Genomic DNA, 19,430 nt, shown 5'->3' on the forward strand with positions numbered 1-19,430 from the left:
CACCACCCAAAATGTCCCAACTCAGTGTCAAATTTATAAGCTTTGTTGTGAGGGGGGCCACATACCTAAAGGGCCATTGTCTGACTTTTCAAAAGGCTGCATCACAAGGTCATGATGGCACAAGGGTCATACAAACACAGAATAGCTCTTGTGTGGTGTTTGTTTTTGGAAGGGGAGGGTGGCAATTCTATAGGTAAACTCTAGCAGACTGGAGATAAGTTCCCGTGGGTGGTCAGACAAAGGGCAACTGAAAATGTAAAGAGTAGTAGTTCCTGACGTGTCAGAGGCCTCATCATCAGTGGGAGAGTATAAAAGGACCTGTAAGTGTGTCTGGGCTACGGTGCGCTAAACATCAACAGCCCTGCAACCATGGGAAAGGTATGAGCTCAAGAGTAATATGGTTACAACTTTGACAAATCAGGGACCAAGGAAAATAGCAGGATTTGGAATTGTGTCCATTTTTTTTTACGAGACAAAATGAAACAGCATAAAGAGAGGTTTCAAGTGACCTCATGAGTAGAAATATCTGCAACTGAAAGAAGAATTTAGTGCGTTAATATGACAAATTCATTGTACCAACAATAACTGACCCACTAAAAATGTCAGGGCTTTTTGGATTGGACACACTTACAAAGAGAGCGGCTTCTGCAAGGAAAAGTTGACTGAAAAAATGTTTCAATTGCTTGATTTTCACCTGTCAAGCAATGGGACAAAAACAGACAGGTGTGGAGAGCGGAGAGGCTTGTTCACTGGAAAGACTCATGGCAAAGAAATCTAGTTTGTTCAAAGGAGAGCAGTGTCCTCTACAGTCCATTCAAGAGTATTGCAACTTATAATTGTTTGTACAAAACATTAACCTGAGCGATGCGTATCTCTTCTCCTTCTCAAGATTATCTTCTACGAAGGCCGCAACTTCCAGGGCCGCCACTGGGAGTGCAGCAGTGACTGCATGGACACCTTCAGGCACTTCAACTGCTGTAACTCCATCCGTGTCAGCGGTGGACACTGGGTGGCCTATGAGAAGCCTCACTACTTGGGCTACCAGTACATCCTTGGCCCTGGCGAGTACCCTGACTACCACAACTGGATGGGCTACAACAACTGCGTGCGCTCCTGCCAGATGTTCTCCCCCGTAAGTCAATCAAAAAGACAGAAAGGATTAGTAGTCACCCCAACCCACATCACTCACCTTGTACTTCAAATGCTGCTTTAGAAATGGATGTCAATCATTGGCCTTTTGATGTCATTTACAGATACTCAGGCAGGTCACAGAATTAAAGTCTGTTGCTAAGCCCACAAGGAGACCCAGTCAGCCTTTAAAAGGATTTTGATACACTCCCCTTAAGACTTGGTGCCTTCATTCAAATTCTATTAGGTACACTGAATAATTCTAGCAGTTGAGGGTGGGAAAAAATCTAAATCTGTCAGACTTGGAAAGAGGTGATACTTATTCTCATCTGTTGTTCATAACTTCAAGAAACCTTTTGGTACAAGTACTCACTTAACATTAAAGAAATCAGCATGGATTAGAAAGCTCTACTAAAGCGTACTCTGTGGTTAATAACTTCAAAATAGCAAAAATAATCATTTTGTGTGTTCTGTCAAATATAGTATAGAGGAGCCTACAAGATGAGGATCTACAACAGGCCTGACATGATGGGACACACGATGGAGTTCATGGATGACTGCCCCAACGTGTACGACCGTTTCCACTTCCGTGACATTTACTCTTGCAACATCATGGAGGGCTTCTGGATCTTCTACGAGCACCCTAACTACAGGGGACGCCAGTATTTCCTGCGCCCAGGAGAGTACAGGGCCTGTGGCGACTGGGGCTGCCACAACCCCATGGTTGGCTCATTCAGGAGGATGAGGACTCTCCCTCTGTAAACTTCTCTTTTTGCGCATCTAAAATAAACAATAAATACTTGATTTAAAATAAAAATGCTTCTGTGAGTTTATTTGTACAAATACATGCAACATGCAAACAGGAGTATGAAGTATATCAACACTTCTTAAACTAATCACACATTTGTTCCCTTTTGTAGCTTTAACTAATACAAGTCGGCTGGTCCTAAATCATATTGTCAAATACCTATCAAGATACACCAAACTATTTGCTGTCCTGCTTATCCTCACAGTCTGCATCTAGGGTTCTGGCATTCATGCCAATAAAGGCAGATGTTGCAACTCTTATTGTAGCCCTATTAGGAAGTGCAGTTGTACAGTATTTTCCATAGACAGCAAGAGCTTTGAAAGAGACAAAGAGGCTGTGGCAGCTTACCAGTCCTATAGTGTTCTGCAGTCTATAGAGCTTGCTGTGCTGACACAACAAAGCTTTGTTTCCCATTTGCAAAGCCCTGATCCCAGCGGGGTCTATAAAGAGGTCTGGTACAGCCCAGTATCTGGTCTGGTCTGAACTTTACACAGTTACAATGGGCAAGGTAAGCATGCAATTTAAAACCTATATTGCAAAGAAACTCTAATTTTGGATGTGTAATCTTAAATGGTCATTGAGCTGATGAATGCTAAAAGACACTCTAATGTAATTTCTGACATATAAAAAGGTAAAGACCATCACCAAATGATTTCTTAGTTTTGTGTGGATAGACGTGCAATGGTCATTATTTTTAATGGGAATTTTTAAACACATTGCCATTACTCACAAAAATGAAATGGAAAAGACCTGCTGTAAAAATGTCAATGACTACAATGGAGCATGTAAAATAAAAGTTCCAAAAAAAGGAATAACTTGGATTTAAAATGTAATAGAGTAGATAGAAAAGATCTTTATTGTCATTCTTATAGCTTTTTTGGTTGAATTATGCCTTAGAAGAAAATAAGTCTGGAAATTCAACTGATCCAGAGGTCTTGTTTCTACTAAATAAAAGAAGGCCAAGCTTTTCTTTTCTTCAATATAGTATACCTCTTGCCTTACTGCAATTATTTCTTTTTTAACTTTACTTTATGCCAACCTATTTTCAAAATCTCCACTTACAATTATTCTAACCAAAACCTTTGTTGGATGAAGCCACTTTGCAAACCATACCAAATTATATGGTAAAACACTTCATACAAACAAAAATCTAAAGTTATTAAGTCTTTGACCAACTGCAGGACATAAAGTTATGTACTGTTTAAGTTTATCACGTCATAGTGATGATGTCTACCCATAAATCATTTGCAGATTATCTTCTACGAAGACAGGAATTTCCAAGGGCGTCACCACGAGTGCAGTAATGACTCTCCTGAGATGCAAAACCACTTCAGCCGCTGTAACTCGATAAGAGTGGACAGCGGTTGTTGGGTTGCCTATGAGAAGTCCAATTATGGTGGCTACCAGTACATGCTGCACAAGGGCGAGTATCCTGACTACCAACGTTGGGCAGGCTTCAATGACTGTATCCGCTCCTGCCGTATGGTGCCTCCTGTGAGTTTTAACTAATGCTCTAACCTGTTTGCACCAATGTTCTCAATGTTTTTTTTCTGTAGAAAAGCCAGTGTAGAACTTTAGTTTCCAAGACTAGTAATAATGTTGTTAACATTGAGGGCCTGTACCTTTAGCTATTTAAAACTTATTTTTGGCTCAACCTAAAACTGCAGTTAAAAAATGGGCCCAAGAAAAAAAAAAGTAAAGTATAGACTGGGTTATTGCATTTTGACAAGTTATGTGAAGGACAAAAGCCTTGCCATCAATTTGTCATTCAAAAACAGACGATATCATCTTTGTCTCTCTCTAATTTCTTTCCTAGTACAATGGAAACTATAGGATGAAGATCTTTGAGCGCTCTGACTTTGGTGGCCAGAATATGGAGCTAATGGAAGACTGCCCAGATCTGAATGAGCGTTTCCACACCCGTGACATCTCCTCTGTCAATGTCATGGAGGGCTACTGGATGCTCCATGAACACCCGAATTACAGGGGACGCCAGTACTTCTTGCGCCCTGGAGAGTACAGGAGGCACAGCGAGTGGGGAAGCACCACCCCCACCATTGGATCCCTGAAACGTGTCACTGAAGCCAACTGATTCTTCTTTTTTTTTTTACCCTTCTCGAGCCCTACTGTTAAGCTTTCCTCCCTCATGTTCTCCTTATGCCCGCCCTTTTCCAGAGTTGTCTTAACAGTGTTATGTCCAAACCTGAAATCTACATTTTAATGATGGGAGTTTTGGTGTGTCTCATGTTGGGCTCTGGTTTTGTTGGGGTGCTTAGCATTGTCGGGTAGAGTTCCAACTCAGCACTCACGCAATGCTCATAGTATATAGTCATGATATTTTTTTGCTTTGGTTGTCCCATAGCAAAATGGTTTTCCCTGCCAGTCCCTAAACTCCTGTCCTACTGGAATCACAATAAAAGAAAACTTGATGAAAGTCAACTAAAGGCAGCCTTTGTTAATTTTCTACTGACTGCTACAGCTGTCACTGCAAAAAGATCAGGGGGATATGGCTTTTCATGAATCTAAAGAATATTTTTCTCTTTATCATGGTGATTTAACTTTAGTTTCATCAGGCCACAGAGTTAGATGTAGACGTGTAACCCATGAGGTCCTAGTAAGACCAAGAGTTTCAACAGTTTGCTGAGATACTGTCATTCCACATACACAAAGAAAAATTATCAAGCAAAAAGAAGCTTATTCTTTGAAGTTCAATATTAAAGATCATAGAAAAGGGTATCTGAGGATGGGCATGTAGGAGTCTTTACGAGATCACATGGTTCAGAGTAGGCGTGTTGGGTCTATGAAAGATGCCCATATTAGATCCACATCACAGGGCCAGTGCCTACTCAAAGAGTTGGAGTCAAAGTGGCCTGGTATTAGCCCCAAGCATCAAGCTCTCTCAGAACAAAAAACACAACCAAGTCCACATCCCTGCTCATGCATTTTTCATCAGCCAAAGATACTGAACCCTTTCAGAAATAAATATCAATTATTGAAATTCTTAATTAGACGCTGCGTAATTGGCGAAGATACACATGAATAAATAACGTTGACCATTAATTAATGATTTTAAAAAATTTGAAGCCAGCAGGGAGTGCATTTGAGAGTCTCTTAAGATCAAGCACAACAAGAAGTATGAGTTTTGGCCTTGAGTAATGTCCAATTAAAGAACTGTCAGCTTTGCTGTACAAGTCCAGTTATTTGCCCTCATCATCCTTTTTATATCTGCGGACAACATTCCCAGCAGACAACAAAACATCAACATGGTGCAACATGGGATCTGATAAGCTGGGGTCTGGGGGCAATGTCAAACAAGAGATGAGAAGAAATGTACAGGCTGACAGGCCTCAGCCATAATTGGAGGTTAATTTAACGTCCTAAGGGGCAGATGCCTAAAATATTAACCACCAAGTTCAGGAAGTAAGCACTTCATACCAACAGAGAACTAAATATATCTAAATAATCTTGCATAGTTCATTTTAAAAATAAAAAACAACAACAGTCAATAAACTGTTCATGGCATATACTTGTGATTGTATTTTTGGAATACACCCTTAGTACAGCGCGCCACAAAGTTGGGAACTCTGTGATAGTACATGAGAACTGGGGTGCTCACAACATATATTACAACATGGAATATATTTCCTTTTAAAATGGCAGGGCTTCCTGAACCAGTATCGTCAGTCTGTTAATTGATTTAGATCTTTTACAGACCTATAGGAATCCAGCTTGTCTCTCTTTTTGACTTGGATTCAAATGTGAGTATGAGACACTTTAGAAATTATTTAGCTGATGATTTTGAGGGTTCTCACTTGAAACAATGTAATCATGTTGATGAAGAATCAACTCCTCAGCTTCATATAAAACAAAAAGAAAGCCTATGAAAGCCTGCCATTATAAAATAAAATGCTCTTTAGTGTCCTGTTTTTACTTAAGTACCTCAGTGCTGTTAATACAGCGACAAGGTAAAAATCCGTACCTTTGAATGGATGCGGTTACTGTTACAAATAACTTTGAAGCATATAATATTGAGAAATACAACGCTATGAAACACTGCACATCAAACAGACAATACTCTGAGTCCCTGTATTGTTCCTTTACCTCAAGTCATTTATACATTTTTCAATCGCTTCACGCATAAAAAGGACAAAGGAGTGAGATCCGAGTTTTGTCTCCCTCTTCATCTCTGAACCCTTTGGACTTGGTGATGGGAAGCTGATTGAAGGGTAAGTAGTGCGTTTTGGAGAATGAATTCTTTAGATGCCAGAAAAGAGAGAAAACGAAAGAAACAGAGAAACCAAGAACACAAGCCTGTGATTCCATTATTAGTCTCAGTTCTCCTTCCCCCTCTTTTCATTTCTGATGGCTGGATAATTAAACCTCTATAGTATTGTCTTCCATCTTCCTTGCCCCACTTCCAGCATTGCGAATTCCCCTATGGGCAACTTTAAAAAGGCCCTTTTTAGACATCTGTTTTTCAGATCAGTACGACTTTTTTTTTTCCCCATTAATTTGTGTTCTTTGTGAAAGTAGAAACACTAGAGCAAGGACAGAGATGAATATATGTGTAAAAAAAATCTTCAACATTTCAACTGAAGAAATCAAAGAAGGTAAAAAAAAGATATTGCCCAAAAAATCTTTTTCAACATTTTTTTTTATTCTACAGTAGTGCTATTAAACAACTCATACCCATCCTATGAGTTCCATTGCAAGACATCAGATGAGAGCTCAGAGGCTGGAATGTTACAAAGCTTAATTTAAAAGCAGTCGCGCTCTCCCCTCCAGCTTGAAGGAGGCAGCTTGTCAATTACTGTTGCTGCTCTGACAGAGGCTTTGGGCGCCACAAGAAACAAGCAGGAGAGCAGCAGAGCATGGAAAAAGAACACAACTTGTAAGAATGATCAAATAAATAAAGCATGGTAAATAAGTGGGTGACTATCAGATGAAGTGTGTTTCAACTGGTATTGCTTTATAATCAATCTGGTATGTTTGAGACACTTTGATGTAAACTTTTGTAAAACTATAAAAATATGAAATGGTTTTTTTTTAAGTTCTAATAGAGGACATTTTAAAATCTGTCATAAACCCAGACGTTTTTGAACAAAGATTTCTTCAATAAAAAGTCAAATTGTAACAATATAAGTCCATGTTTGGAATTTTGTCCATTTAGAAACATGTAAGAGGCAACCTTTTATACTGGAGAGAAAAGAACTAGCTGATGTGGAATAAACACAGAGAGCACTTACAGATGGTAATACGCTTAAATTAATGTGGGCCTTCAGGTATATATGCAAGCAGGATATTGTTTTAATAGAATATAGTTTACAATATGAAAGACTTAACATCTTTCAGATAAAAACACAAAAGGCCTATCAGTACAATATTGTGCACTTGCCTGCAATATACATTTTAAAGGGCTTTGCACAATGTCATTGTTATGGAGAGTCATTTTAATACTGAGGATTAAGAACATTCTCACGTTCTTCTTTCTCGTGTAGATTTTATTGATTAAATAAAGTAAGGTTTTACAAATTATTCTCAGTCTCAAAATAGTTTCCTGAGATTGCAATCTGAAAAAGAAGCAACTTCAGCGTTCCTGAAACATGACAATTTCACTTTTGCCATCTTTGAGAAAATCACAGCAGTCTGAATGGATGAACACTTGTAGAGGTATTTACTCACCTTACTTTTAAAAGTATCATAAAGAGAGGTAGGATTTAAAACATTTGTAAACTCATAGTCCATGAAAGACATTTTAGTCTGAATCGGGCGACTTTCTGGCTGTGCTGATAAAGTGGGCCGTCCATGTGTTGAGCCTCTTTCTCCATGCCGTGTGCTTCAGAGATGTAAAACACTGATGTGAGCGACAACCTACAACAAAGCCCTTGAGGGGCTTATTTTGGGTATTGCAAACCATTTTGAACAATGTTAAGAACAGGAGAGTCTTGTGTATTTCTCCGGCCTAGTTGCTGTCCCTTTGCCCAGCAAGAGGCTGCCCGACAGGCAGGCTTTCATGGAGGTACTCCATTGTGCCATGCTCAGAGAAGTCAGCTGCTGTGTGCCCATCACCTCTCAGAACCCACTTTGTAGTGAGCAGCCCCTCCAGGCCAACAGGGCCCCGAGCATGGATACGAGCCGTGCTAATGCCTACTTCTGCTCCTAGAGACAAAGACAAGAGAAGAAAGACAGCGAGTGAAAACCCCATATCACGTGTTGAAAGACAGGCTATGGTTGTAAAAATAAAAACAGGTGTAAAAGGCCATGACATACCAAGTCCAAAGCGATAGCCATCAGCGAAGCGTGAGCTTGCATTCCAGAAAACACAGGCGCTGTCTAACTGCTGCAGGAACTGCTCAGCTGTGTCCTCTGTAAGAGAAAAAACGGCTTATTGGTGCAACTGGTTTACAACCAGCATGAACATGTACTTTATGACAGCAAAGTCTATTTATGCCAGAGAGTGGATATAGTGTAAAAAGGCTTTGAACTAGAGCAAAGGCATAAACTATTGGACATTTTTAGTTTGTACTCCAAAAAGACATTTGACAGGACAGAACTTGAACAGGATTACAGCACAGTCTAAAGGTCCAAATGCCATCAAGAGAAATCCATCAGCGCTGTATGGCTGTTGAATTGTATCTAGCTCATTAAGATGTATCTACCTACTACAGAACTAGAATTACACTAAATGATTAAACAGGCTGATAAATTTGCACAAGCAACCAAGGCAAGTTTTTTATATTGATGACATCAAAGATTATTTGCATAAACCAATGATCTATCTGAAAGGGCAGGTATCTGTTTATATGCTTCTATCTATCTCCATTCCTTTCATTCTCTGTATTTTCACTTCTACATTGAAACAAATAACTGCATACATTTTACTCATAATGTGGTACCTTCAGTCGTCACTAGATGGCAGCAGGCAGAGCTGGCACATCCTCCACATCAGTTGAGAATAATCCTCATGTAGAAAAGTGAACAGTACACTTTCCCTTGTATTTTTCAAAAGCTGCAAACTGTTTTTAATACGTAAAAGTCTTTCTATGTATTTCCAATATGCAATTTAAATTTTTCTTAGAAATGTCCCTTTTTGTTGCAGTCTATCCACGTGGTGAAAAACAACATTAGTGCAGTCAAAAACATAAAAGAGAGCCTCTTAGATGTTCATGATACACCTTAATTAGCTAAACTGGCTGATAAACTAATGCGTTATAAAAACGGCACTGTGACAGTTTTCAGCAGTGTCCATGTGCGTAACACACTGGAGACTGCATTGAATGATTTCATCAACACGAGTTAGAAAGAAAGATGCATCGAGGTGGCTCATTTGACAGACTGGCTCATTTAAGCATGACCCAAAGTTATGACAGGTACAAGTCTTTTAAACTGTGTTTCAGCATATGCTCTTCATTTGAAAATGGGCTCTGTCCCCTACGTTTCAGTCACACAGGGAGGCTGTGCACTCATCCTGACAACAAAGTGTCGCAGCTCATTAGTCAATCGTGGCAAGAAGTTAGATGGGCATTGAAAAGGGAACCCGAGGGAGGGAGAAGAAGAACATGTTGTACACCAGAAAACATTGACCAGGACTGAACGGTGCTGTCCAGGCCATGGTGTGGTTAAATATGACCAAAGTTATGAGCGACTGTTTCTTTGCAGGCTTTTATTTTTGCCCTTTTAAACTGCAAATAGGTTTAAAATATTTAACGAAGTTTAATAAGAAATGGACATCAACAAAAAAAAAAAAAAAAAGGAGCACCGAAACATTTAGCCACCTACCATTTTCTGTGACGATAACATCTGTGTGGGAGCTGCCATACTTATGAATATGATCCACAGCCTCCTCCATGCTGTCCACCACCTCCATGCAGCACTCCAGGTCGCCGTACTCTGTCCGCAGAGACTTGGCCTCTGACGGGCTGAATGTCAGGTATGAGGCGAACCGAGGGCCGGCATGAATCTTCACCTAGTGACAGCACATGTTTAAAAGTGAGAATAGAAGTCCTCTGACAAAACAATACAAATAAATTTGTAAAAAAAAATAAGAATTTGTTATGTTGCAGGAATGGTTAATAAGATTGATCAGATTTATTGATGAGTAGTTATTTTTCTAATGAATACACATTCAGTGATTTACCCGCTCAGTGCGCAGCATGTCAATGATTTGGTCAAACAGTGGAGTGCGGAGGATGTCCCTGTGAATCAGCAGTGTTTCCATGGCATTACATGCAGCTGGGTAGTCACACTTTGAGTCCCTGACTGGAACAGGAAAACATCAGTCAATTACTGACATATTCATTATAAGTTGTTCTCAAACATATACATGAGGAAAGGAATAGCCACAGGACCACAGCCACAATTTTGTAACATAGGGTCAATAATTAGCTGTGATAATTTTCTCAATGTCAATTTACAATGTAGGTGTAAATATTAACTTCTACATTGTACATCAGTAAGGAGATTTATATATGCTGACCAATTTTAATGACTTTGTCAATGCTGGCATCTGCATCGAGGTAGACGTGGCAGATTCCCTCGCTGTGACCCATCACAGGGATGCCCTTGGCCGCCCGCTGAATGTCCCGAACCAGCTGGGAGGAACCTCGGGGGATGATCAAGTCGATCATCTTGTCCAGTCGGCACAGATCCTCCACCTCCTCCCGTGTGCTCACCTTGTTGTAAAGACAGGTTTGTCAAGCACACAGCTAAAGAGTACAAGCTGTTAAGGCTTGCTTATGTTGACTTAATCAAGATTTCTAAATTACCCCAGGTCTATTAAATGTGATATATAAAAGGCTTGTGTGGCCTTGTAATTAATAGCAGGAAGCTTCTTTTTTTTTTACCAGCTGCACAGCCTCTGTGACTCCATGCATGGAGAGGGCCTCTTGGGTGAGCTGATGGAGGACACGATTGGTGTTGGCTGCCTCTTTACCTCCCTTCAACAGGAGGGCATTGCCACTGGCTATGGCCAATGCTGACACCTGGAGAAATTTACACAGGTTTATGGCATAACTGAAATCATTAATTCATGCAGACTTTGAATCACATTTGCATTCACATTTCCAAAAATGTTGTTATGTTGATATATACCTTTAAAAAAAAAAATAAGAATACAACATTAATTTGACAGATTTCTAAGAGTTTCCACAGCTTTGTCTGGATACCTGGGGCAGGCAGTCAGGTCGGGCCTCAAAAATAACCAGAAGAACCCCAATGGGCACTGTGATCTGCTCCAGCTCCAGGTTGTGAGCGACCCTGGTCCTGCGCAGCACACGGCCCACGCTGTCCTGGGCGGCCACTGCGATCTGACGCAGACCTATGGCCAAGCTGTTGAGTTTGGATGGTGACAAGCTTAGACGCTTTAGCATGGCTTGTGGCATATGGCCTGAAGAAAGGAGAGAGAGCAGAGTTATTCTTTGTTGTTAGGTGTTATAGGATTGATCTCGTTTTTTTAACTGAGACAAGGATATTGATAGGGCTGCCCTCTTGTGGACAGAAAAGGATTGAGCTGCCAATTTGTATTTTCTTAATCATATCTAAGCTACGTTTATTTTATTTTTTGGGATTTTACTGTTTCTTGTCTCAGAGTAATATACTGATTCTCTGTTACCTGCATTAACTGCAAGGTCCATGTCCAACTTGTTGGCAGCTAGAATTTCTTCCTTCCTTTCAGTGAGCAGCTCTGCTAGTTGGCAGATTATCTCACTCCTCTGCAAAAACAAACAAGCAGGATGAGCACAAGGCCCAATGATCCACAAGGGGTCAGTGTTTCTCTTTGTCTAATAAAGGAAAACGTAGGAATTATCTCTTACATTTTTATAACCTTTATATACTGTACATGTTTTTTTTTAGATCATCTTTACAGAACACACGGATAGATACATTTCAAACAATGTCTCACCTGCTCTGGGGGCAGAGATGCCAGCGTTCTTCCAGAGTTTCTTGCCATTTCTGTCTGCTGCTCAACAGTTGGTCCTGGTGAATGGTGGGACACAGGATTTATTTTGTATATATCTTAACATATTACTAGCTTTACAGTTTATATGTTACTCAAAAGCTACAACTAATGTAATAACACAACAGCAGTGTCTGTTCTTTTTGTTTAAATCAGAGCTGTTTCCGCTATTTACTTTATCATTATTCATAGAAATATGGTAGACAAGGTTTGGAAACACACACAATTCCACAGCACCTCACACTATTGTGTCACAAGTTTTGGATGAACACTTCTTCACACATGGTAAAACTAAACATTATAACCTTCCTGAGTTAAGAATTGAGCTCAGGTCAGGACTGTTGTTAGTAATGCATTTAGGATATGAAACAATAGAAGCTAAGACTTTAGTATGACACTCGCTTAAGAGAATGTTGAGAGAGGAAGCTTAAAGCCTAGGCGAACTCACCTGCAGGTTTGATCTCAGAGAAGAAGGTTCCCACCTTCTTACCCTCCACAATATCAGTGATGACATGACCTGTCACTTTGGGGTTGGTGCCATTTGCAATGACCACTGAGGTGCCACCTTGCAGAGCCCAGAGAGCAGCCTTGACCTGCAGGGGAGAAAAAAAATGAAGACACTTACGATTTAAAAAAGGTCTCAAAACAGTCTGTAGTCAGAAAGCCTACACATGAACATTAACACTTGGCCAGTAGGCATAGCCACTAGCAAAGTCGTAAAGTTCAGCAGAACCCCGTGAATAACAGAGAGGGGTTAAAGTCATCTTACATAGAAGTCGGCAAAATATCATCAAAATGTGCAAAAAGTATCAAAAGTAAAAATACTTATTTAGATATACAGTATGGCTGATTTAATCCCATTGGACAACAGCTGTGCATTGCATGCAGTAATATTAACAGTTGTTATGCATGCAAGGTCTGATAAGCATTTTAGAGTTAATGCTGGTTGATGAGAACCTACTTAAGGCAGGAAGCTTTGAACTTGGCACTCTAATAAGGTATTTAACTTTAATGTAAAAAATAAAATAAGGTGTGGTGTCTCAACATACCTTGGCTTCCATACCTCCAATCCCAACTCTGGACTTTGTTCCATAGGTGATTGACTGCTGGTCTCCAGGATAGAAGATATCAATAAGCTTTGCATCGTCTGTTCCAGGAGGGCTGTTGTACAATCCTAAAAAAATAAAATAAATCCTACATAAAATTAATTTTGCACACAGGTGTCTGCACACACAACCCGTTTAACTTCTTACAAAAAGTCCGACAGTAATGACTCTTATTTTGACTCCAGAATAAACGTCATTGAAATTCGACTTATATTGGCGACATTATGTCAACACACATTGTGCAACCCATCCATTTCAAACCTGAAGGCAGAAGGTCTGTGTTTGTCTCCCTCTTACGACTCTCTACTGACCCTGAGAGGAGTGTTTTTTTTTGTTTTCAGTGAGGAGGGCAGACAGATGGTGTTGTTACCCAACAGCTGACCCAGACTGTTGTTGTGGTAACACACATACCTTCCACGTCAGACAGTGCGACGAGCAGGTCAGCCTTCATCTCAACAGCTAGCCGTGCCGCCAGACTGTCGTTGTCTTTAATGCTGATCACCTAGAGGAGCAAAAAATAAAATATGATGTAAGCTTCACAAGAACTCAAAGCAGGGGTAAGATGTCAGCCTCTGCCATTTACCCCTGTGAGCCTTTTCTTAAGGGAAGGGGCAAGCTGATGAACGGGACCAAACTATGACTCTGCAGGACAATTAGGGGCCCAGAGTTTCATGTTTCATGCCAATTAAGATAAAATGCAACATTAAGTCATTTTAAGGCTCATAGAATAATCATTGGCAGCATATAAGTAGAGTTTTCTCAAAATGTAAGATTTTCACATTGAACACAATCAATTGTTATAGCTAAGTCATGGTATCATTGTGACAGAAAGAGATGGCGGTGCTTCCAGCAGCTCAATGTGTAATAAAAAAGAAAAAGAGTGAAGTGGAATCATCTCCAAGAATCATAAGATATTTCTGAAGGAGAATATGTAAAGGATGTGTCTACATACAGTTAGTACAGAGTTAGTCCTGGCCCAGTTGTTACAGCACCTCCTCCACAGTGACTGCTTGCACATGCCTTTAAGGTTGAGGGCAGAGCTAATGAGGTGAGGCAGGGTGGCGTAGGGGGTTTAGTGTGTGTGTGTGTGTGTGGATTAAAGAAAATATTGCAACTAATGAAGAGTGCCTTTCCGCTGTATATGAACACCGTTTCTCCCATTCCCCTCAGTCCCCCTGCTGCCACTGTCACCATCATCACTAAAAGCCTCGCCCCATGCATTATGTACCCACATTTACCCCCTGCAGGTCGCTGTTGGGCTCCGGCGGGGGCACCACAGCATCGTTTGTATTGATGATGGGCACAATGTTCATGCGCAGCAGCTCCTGCAGCGTGCTGTTCAGGTTCTGCCTCTTGTCATCATCGTGGAAATCCAGGTTTGTCACCAGGACCTAATGGGGCAGGAAGGAGGTAACAGCAGTTAGTAAAACCAGAGCAGTTAGTATGAAAAAAAAAATATTTTCCTCTGCGTCGAACACAGTCTCCTGGAGCATCGCAATGTTTTTATTTCACTGTGAAGCGTGGAAGTACCTGTGCAGTGCAGGTGCTGTATTGGGTGAACATGGCCTCATAGAGTGCCATCAGGCCACTTTGTCCTGCTGCCGCACAGGCTCGGGCTTCCAGCACCGGTAAAGACTGCAACACAAGTCAAGTAGATGTCTGTTACACATTCAATCAGCCATCGAGCTTAAACTCAGCACCATTCTACCTTACCTCTTAACATTGTTTTTCCAATGCGCTTCAAAATTACTGGTACAACTTGCAACTGCGGGAGTGTATATCTGCAACGTCTAATGTAAGTTTAGAATGTAGTCAGGTAGGGTTAAAGGAGACATCATGTACATATATGAGCTGTACATGACTCAACACGTACTCCAAACATCCATTGGGACAATGTAGAAAATGTATTTAAACAGCAATTCAAAAACAAATTGTTCAATTGCAGGCAAATTACTTTTGATGGCTTTTAGATGCTGCAAATATTGACAATTTAGAGTCTAGCAAGTTTGACAAAAAAACTCCTTGAAATTGACACCCAGGGGCATGGGTAGCCTTGTGGTTAGTGCGTATGCTCCATCTATGGAGGCTATAGTCCTCCAAATTGGCCGCTTGGGTTCAATACCGAACTGTGTCTCCTCTCCCGCATGTAATTCCCTACTCTCTCTCTCTCTCTCTCTCTCTCTCTCTCTCTCCCTTCTGACTCTATCCACTGTCCTGTAATCTCTAAATAAAGGCATACACCCAAAAATAATAATTTAAGTGAGATGACCACAGGTGGATGCTGGGGTGGTGGTGGGGCTGAGCAAGAGTGCAGAACTGGTGCAGATTCAGAGCTGGCATTGAAGAGACCGGAAATTGTCAGGTGATTGTGGATAATGACGCATGTCAGGTGTGAAATCAGCGCAGCTCGAGTTGACTGCATGAACTAGCTCGCCTCATTAGAGGAAAATCTGCCACTTGCTTAAAGGACATTTACATCTGTAGTGAAATGTTTGTGACATAATGTATACACATTACAGGGAACATAATGGTACAGTTTAATTGTTCTATGAAGTTAGAGCATCAAAAATGTACATAATCGTTATAAAAAATACCAAATATTAAGCTTTTCAAAATGAGTATTTATTGCAGGGATACTTACTTGTACTGCATTGTATTGGAGAGGTGACACCAGCACCAAGCTTACCTACTGTATATTCAAGAAGAAAAACCATTGGGTGATGGTTTTCTTATAAGCGTCTTCTCTTTGTGCCAAAGCACTGAGATTGTCCTGTACCTGCATGTCTGAAAGTCTAACACCTCAAAGAAACAGTGCAAGCACCCTTTTCTTACCATGTCCTTGAGCTGGTTGTGTCCTGAATGCAGCGCCTGTCGGACACTCTGGGACAGCAGGATCTCATGTCTTAATCTTTGCTTGCCAAAGGCCACCGCTCCACTGGTGACAATCATCATCTCCCTGCCTTGGTTCTGCAGCATGGCCACCTGGACAACACACAGTTCACCCAATAAGGACTCATATTCAGCCTATTAACTAACTATAGTTTTTCATGAATTTTGGTGAACCATCACCACCGAGTCCATTGAAACGTTTAATCAACATTTTTGTACATGTGATTGTCTACAAGTCTATCTAAAGTGTACCCTCTTGTAAGTTTAAATATCAAAGAACTTAGATGCTTGTATGTCCTTTTAACAATCTCACCACTGAAAAATTGTCTGAATGACCCTTAAGTTCCTGTCACTTTGATAATATACAGTTTGTGCAGGCGTTTATCCTCCTACCTGCTCCACAATGGAGGCCAGCCTCCCCAGAGCCAAACCGCATTCATCACCACGGGTGACCACGGCACTGCCGAGCTTGACTACAATCCTTTTGGCATGTCGTAGTTCACTGCGGTGTGCAAAAGAGCTGCCATGAGCTTTTCTTTGGGCCACTGTACAGGAGGAGAAGATGTTATTTTTGATATTGCTTGTGGAAGAAGTAGGTATTCTTTCACGAAAAAAAAAAAGCTGCTTCATGGCAACACAAGAGGAGGAATATAGTGTTACTTTGAGCAACATTTGAATGAAGCTTAAACCCTGAGAAGAAAAACTTGACCATGAGTCAGAATTCATCAGAGAGGAGACTCAAATCTAAAACTGATATCAAGAAGGTAAAATAAAGGAATAGACAATGTTGTGCAACTTCTCCTCTGAATGGAATGATTAAGTGATATATTTCGACACATTACAATGCAAACATTACATAACCATGCAAACAAGAGTGTTTTACTGGGCTTTTCGACTCATTGATTACACGACTGAAACAAACAGAGTTAAGCCGTTGACTTCATCCAGCTGTAACCTGGGAAACAGATCAACCCCAGCCCTCAAAGTGCCACATCAGCAGGGCAGACAGAAAGGCCCGTGCTGACATTACACATCTCTCCGGAGCAATGAGGCGCATGAGAGAGAGAGAGAGAGAGAGAGAGAGAGAGAGAGAAAGAGAGATATAGAGAGAGAGAAAGAGAGAGAGAGACCGAGACAGATAACAGAGAGCGAGAGAGAGAAAGAGAGAGAGAGAAAGAGAGAGAGACAGAGACAGATAGAGAGAGAAAGAGAGAGAGAGAGAAAGAGAGAGAGGAGAGAGAGAGAGAAAGAGAGAGAGAGAGAGAAAGAGAGAGAGAGAAAGAGACAGAGACAGATAGAGAGAGACAGAGAGAGAGAGAGAGAGAGAAAGAGAGAGAGAGGAGAGAGAGAGAGAGAAAGAAAGATAGAGAGAGACAGAGAGAGAGAGGAGAGAGAGAGAAAGAAAAAGAGAGAGAGAGAGAGGCCCATGAAATCATGACAGACTAGAGTAGGTGTCAGAATATTCCATTAAAAGTTGTAAGGCATGTTTCTAAATGAGTTTATCAGTTGTTCTCTGTCAATGCACAAGTGCACAAAATGTTCAAAATTACATCCAACAATTTTCCAGAGAGTGGCACCACCTTGATAAATTGCCAGTGAACTTTTTAGTATTAAAACTTTGGATTAAAAGTGATATAAAAGAGACTAAACTAAAACAAATGTTGTTGATTTGTTTGCATTTGTGCTAAAAAAAAAAGTATCCTTTATATCCATATATGTCCATATAGCGTAACAGTCTTTTAAATCAACTTTATCAAGACATTGACTAATTGTTGCAGACTTTACAATACATAAGAATTCTTTGTTTTTATGGGGACAAAACTGTGTTATTTCACTCCATTGTACTTTAGACTGCGTTATCACTATAATGGCCACTTTAAGGAGGAAAAATGCATAATTTATACAGTGTTTACATGTGATACTGTTATCACAATGTGGCAGTAAAATATGTCCTTGCCTTGTGTCAGTGGTCTTGTGCGCAACTGGCAAACGTGTCTCTGGAGATCCACAGAGGTCCTTGAACAAAGTGCAAGCCTTTGCAGCAGCATGGTCACTTTAATGCTTTAACTTTGACAAAGAGACACACACACACAGAGTCAGAAGCATACTTTATCAACACTTCACATTTAAACTGTGATTCCTAAATGACAAATTTGACTATAATGGCAGCATCAAAATGATCTATCCATTGTGCATCCATCTACGTTCAGCCACATAGTTTACATCTTCTGTCTTCCTACATGGTCAAAGTAATTGAGCACTTTACTTACTAAGCCTCCGGAGGTCCCCACTTAGCTTGTCCTTTATGTGCCCTGTGAAACGCCTTTCATTGAGTATAGTTCATCTTCTTTTACTTGCAATTCTTTCATTCGTCAAACATACACTTTAACAGAGGTGGGCTCTCCATGTGCACGACTCCTCCCCTAACAGAAAGAGCTGCTGATGAAACTGTCGAAGCACTTCGCAACAACAGGAAACATGACAGCTCGCTGGCGACTGTTTCAGCTGTTCCTGTTTGTGAGACACGTAGAAAAGAACGATTTTTTTTTTACTCTCAGTTGTTTCCCCGCGACAAGACAATTTAATGTTGCTTTTGCGAGGAAGAAAGCCGCGTAAATTGGCGGTGAAGTGGCAGGAAGTGACGTCAGGCCGGCCGGCAAAATGCGGAAGAAGAACGGAAGAGTCGTCTAATATTTGACACATGTCAATATACAATTCTGCCCCTAAAAATATATGTAGGCCTATTTAAAAGCCTTGCTTGTTTGCTATATCATTAAAAAAAAAAAAAGATAGATAGATAGATAGATGACATTCAAAGCGTCTTTGGGTTCCTAGAAAAGCGCTATAAAAACCAATATATTATTATTATTATTATTATTATTATTATTATTATTATTATTATAGATAGATAGTTGACATTCAATTAAAAAACTAAAACTTTAAACACAACTTGGCATTAAAGTGGAACACAATATATTGAAAGCATATTTTACATCATCACAATATTTATTTTTTCTGAGAGAAATCCCTAGGTCTCTTTTCTGATCTGCCAATAAGCTTTTTGTGTCATTCCTATTTTACTCTGTTTCTTAATGCAGGCTATAATACCTCTATTCATCCTATTTTAGACATAGCTTCTTTGAATGTATTGCTTATCCACTTATGTCTTTGTAAGACACATTTATTGTTTTATATTTATCTCTGCTAAATTTAATAGCCTACTCTTTTGTGATCATCTATGTTTGTAGGCTACTGTAATGTTGGAGCAACCTAGCACAAGAATGTTATTTGTTATTTGTTATTAAAACTTCTCCATCTCTTATCTTATATTATCTTATCTTATGTATGCTGTCTTCTTATCTTATCTTAAGAGTGTATAAATAATTTCAATAACCCAACTTTGGTGTCAATAGTAACTGATAAAACAACATATTCCTGAATTGCTTGGAGCACAATTAACTATTCTCTACATGTAAAAATACATATGGCTATGATAAATAAAATGTGTTTCAAAATTACCCTCTGTCAATCAATATGAAACTAA

General features: G+C 40.1%; 3 protein-coding genes across 5 annotated transcripts; 2 read left to right on the forward strand and 1 right to left on the reverse strand.

Moving 5' to 3' along the window:
* The first annotated feature begins 219 nt into the window (after positions 1 to 219).
* crygmxl2 (crystallin, gamma MX, like 2) lies at positions 220 to 1,945 on the forward strand. The gene is made up of 3 exons (XM_061027529.1): positions 220 to 378; positions 890 to 1,132; positions 1,612 to 1,945. The coding sequence occupies exons 1-3, from the start codon at positions 370 to 372 to the stop codon at positions 1,888 to 1,890; spliced, it is 531 nt and encodes a 176-aa protein (XP_060883512.1). The 5' UTR covers positions 220 to 369; the 3' UTR covers positions 1,891 to 1,945.
* A 346-nt stretch (positions 1,946 to 2,291) lies between these two features.
* crygmx (crystallin, gamma MX) lies at positions 2,292 to 4,380 on the forward strand. Its single transcript, XM_061027530.1, has 3 exons — positions 2,292 to 2,444; positions 3,188 to 3,430; positions 3,753 to 4,380. Exons 1-3 carry the CDS (start codon positions 2,436 to 2,438, stop codon positions 4,026 to 4,028), a joined length of 528 nt encoding a protein of 175 aa, XP_060883513.1. The 5' UTR covers positions 2,292 to 2,435; the 3' UTR covers positions 4,029 to 4,380.
* Positions 4,381 to 6,572: 2,192 nt separating this feature from the next.
* Positions 6,573 to 18,374, reverse strand: aldh18a1 (aldehyde dehydrogenase 18 family, member A1). Of its 3 annotated transcripts, XM_061027526.1 has the most exons (18): positions 18,157 to 18,374; positions 17,844 to 17,953; positions 16,280 to 16,431; positions 15,830 to 15,979; positions 14,528 to 14,632; positions 14,230 to 14,388; positions 13,409 to 13,499; positions 12,941 to 13,065; positions 12,340 to 12,484; positions 11,838 to 11,911; positions 11,547 to 11,646; positions 11,101 to 11,321; positions 10,780 to 10,917; positions 10,413 to 10,608; positions 10,074 to 10,195; positions 9,716 to 9,902; positions 8,207 to 8,302; positions 6,573 to 8,095 (listed from the first exon to the last, which is right to left on the reverse strand). In XM_061027526.1, the coding sequence occupies exons 2-18, from the start codon at positions 17,932 to 17,934 to the stop codon at positions 7,899 to 7,901; spliced, it is 2,349 nt and encodes a 782-aa protein (XP_060883509.1). In that variant the 5' UTR covers positions 17,935 to 17,953; positions 18,157 to 18,374; the 3' UTR covers positions 6,573 to 7,898. The 3 variants fall into 3 exon arrangements, with proteins under 3 accessions (XP_060883509.1, XP_060883508.1, XP_060883507.1); XM_061027525.1 differs by lacking the exon at positions 17,844 to 17,953 and having other exon boundaries at positions 14,236 to 14,388; positions 18,157 to 18,373; XM_061027524.1 differs by lacking the exon at positions 17,844 to 17,953 and having other exon boundaries at positions 18,157 to 18,373.
* Between the last annotated feature and the right edge of the window lie 1,056 nt (positions 18,375 to 19,430).

This window comes from Labrus mixtus, chromosome 21 (genome assembly GCF_963584025.1).
Source record: "Labrus mixtus chromosome 21, fLabMix1.1, whole genome shotgun sequence".
Classification (NCBI taxonomy): domain Eukaryota; kingdom Metazoa; phylum Chordata; class Actinopteri; order Labriformes; family Labridae; genus Labrus; species Labrus mixtus.